Genomic DNA, 2,147 nt, shown 5'->3' with positions numbered 1-2,147 from the left:
AAACATTACAAGTTCTCACGTGTACTATTATTGGTTCCATGCATCACATATCTGATAATTTTTTTATTAATAGATAAAATCTATGTAATCAAGATTTAATATTTATTTGTTGTATTAATAGTATTAATATTCACAATTGCTATAACCATTATTGGACCCCGCTCCACTACTGGTGCCTCTCCCCTAGATGTCGTTAAAAGTGGAAAAATAAAACAACGTACAATTAAACGAAATAACATACTATTAATAAAACAATGATTAACATTGAGGACGTGGGTGATAAGGTCCCCACGAACTTTCCGGAAATCCCAGTCGGTGACAGATGTCTCAGTCTTCTTCTGGCTTCGGAACGTCTTCGTCATTGAGGTCCCCCAAAACCCACATGCCCTTGTCGTCCTTAACCATCCCCTTGTTCTTCTCCACCCACCACGCCCCCGGTATCAGACACTCCTCCTTCAGAAAATCACACGACTTGTTCACCAGCGCCACGCTCCTCTCCACGGCAACCTCAAATGCCTGTTCCTTCCCCTGCCAACCGGCCACAACGTGCAGCTCCGCCTGCAAATTGTGCCAGTCGCTCGGATTCTTCGACTCCTTCAGAAACGGCGACTTGCGCGTATCGATCTCCAGCCTCGTCCCAATGTCCGCGAAATGAAGCAACTTGCTCGGATACAGCGGAATCAAATCGATGACATTCACCACGTGCAGGCACCGCAGCTGCGGCCACGCATCGAAGCGCCGCTTGAACTCCGCGTTGCCCACTCCAGGCGACCCCACCACGAATGCCGTCACCGGTACGTCCGGTTTCACCTCCGCGACCACGTTCTCCACCATGTCGTATGCGCTGAGCACGGCCAAGGCCGCGCCGAGGCTGTGACCGACAGTTGTGATGCTCACCGTCTCGTCACTGTACACCCCCAACAGCCGCCTGATCTCCGCCAGGACTTGGTCCCTGGCGCTGCTCTTGACAAAGGGGGATTTAGGGTCGCTGGAAGTGTACATCACGTACCAGCCGCTCATTACCTTTGGATCCGCGCCCTCTTCGTCGTCTGAAGAAGAAGAGTGGTTGCCAATGTCATACCAGTGGTGCACTTTGGGAGGGGTTTTACTAGACTGAGTGGTTTTACTAGATTTGGTGAGAAGAGGAGCAATGGAGTGCTTTCCCGGGTTGAGGACGTTGATCCACTCCAGGTCGCGGATGGTGCCCCTCCATGCGACCACGATGTCTCGCCTCCCCAGCCGTTGCTTCCCCCGGTCCGTCGCCACTGCCACGTAGCCGATCCAGTTGGACTCCTTGCTCCACGCCTCCCTGGACCGGGACTTGACTAGGAAAGCACCCGGGACGTCCACGCTGGCAGTGGCGTAGAGGAACCGGGTGACCTGATAATCCCATTGCTGTTCGCCTGGCTCGGCGAGGGCGACCTTCTGGAAGAAGTCATGTTTCCCGTATCTGCTGCTTCCGCAGTATTTGGAATGGGGGTCGCTGATGAAGGCGTCGTAGGTGGCCTGGATGAAGTCGCCGTAGAGGAGAAGTGATTGGCGGAGTCCGGGGTGAAGGGGGTCGAGCATGCCATCCCAGTTGTTGCTGCCGTGGATGGATCTCCATCCCTCTTCCTCCTCAGCCATTGGTGTGTATGGCTCCTGTAAAAGTATGGACATTCATTCGCCAAAGGGTGCGCGATGTAAATAGGTGGTTGGTGTTGCATGTGGCTCCTTTTTTCAACTATTTAGGTGGGGGATACGTGCCGCGAATTTCTACCCGTTGAAAAGACTAGCAATTATTCTTCCGAGGGATAAGGTGGGGCACCGCGTGGAATTCCCCGGATAGATATTTTACAATTTCAAATCTATTTTGATAGATATTATCTATTTTTATTCATTTGTTCTTTTATACGTGTAGGGACAAGGACAAATATTTGATAACAATTTTAACTAGCTTATATATACTTATATATATTATGTTGAGAGTAATTGTTCTCGAGGCACCTATTTTCATTTAATCTCAAGGTTATTTTAATCACAGTGTGGATTTATAAAAATAAAAATAGGCGCCTCGAGAACGATTACTCTCGGCATAATATATATATAAATATATATAAGCTAGTGGCAATCGCGGCGCAACAGAAAAAGTATTTTTAAAAATTTTA

At 49.0% G+C, this 2,147-nt stretch overlaps 1 protein-coding gene across 1 annotated transcript; it reads right to left on the bottom strand.

The window, feature by feature from the left end:
* Positions 1 to 223: 223 nt before the first annotated feature.
* On the bottom strand, positions 224 to 1,883 carry LOC149575891 (phospholipase A1-IIdelta-like). Its single transcript, XM_089815894.1, has one exon. The coding sequence runs from the start codon at positions 1,657 to 1,659 to the stop codon at positions 328 to 330; it is 1,332 nt and encodes a 443-aa protein (XP_089672020.1). The 5' UTR covers positions 1,660 to 1,883; the 3' UTR covers positions 224 to 327.
* Positions 1,884 to 2,147: the final 264 nt, after the last annotated feature.

Source organism: Cupressus sempervirens, chromosome 1 (genome assembly GCF_028749045.1).
Source record: "Cupressus sempervirens isolate cs-2001-9-10 chromosome 1, ASM2874904v1, whole genome shotgun sequence".
NCBI lineage: Eukaryota > Viridiplantae > Streptophyta > Pinopsida > Cupressales > Cupressaceae > Cupressus > Cupressus sempervirens.
This window is presented reverse-complemented; position numbering and strand designations above follow the sequence as displayed.

Bases quoted from the DNA above. Each gene is read 5' to 3' on its own strand.
- LOC149575891 (XM_089815894.1), bottom strand. From the start codon at position 1,659: ATGTCCATACTTTTACAGGAGCCATACACACCAATGGCTGAGGAGGAA.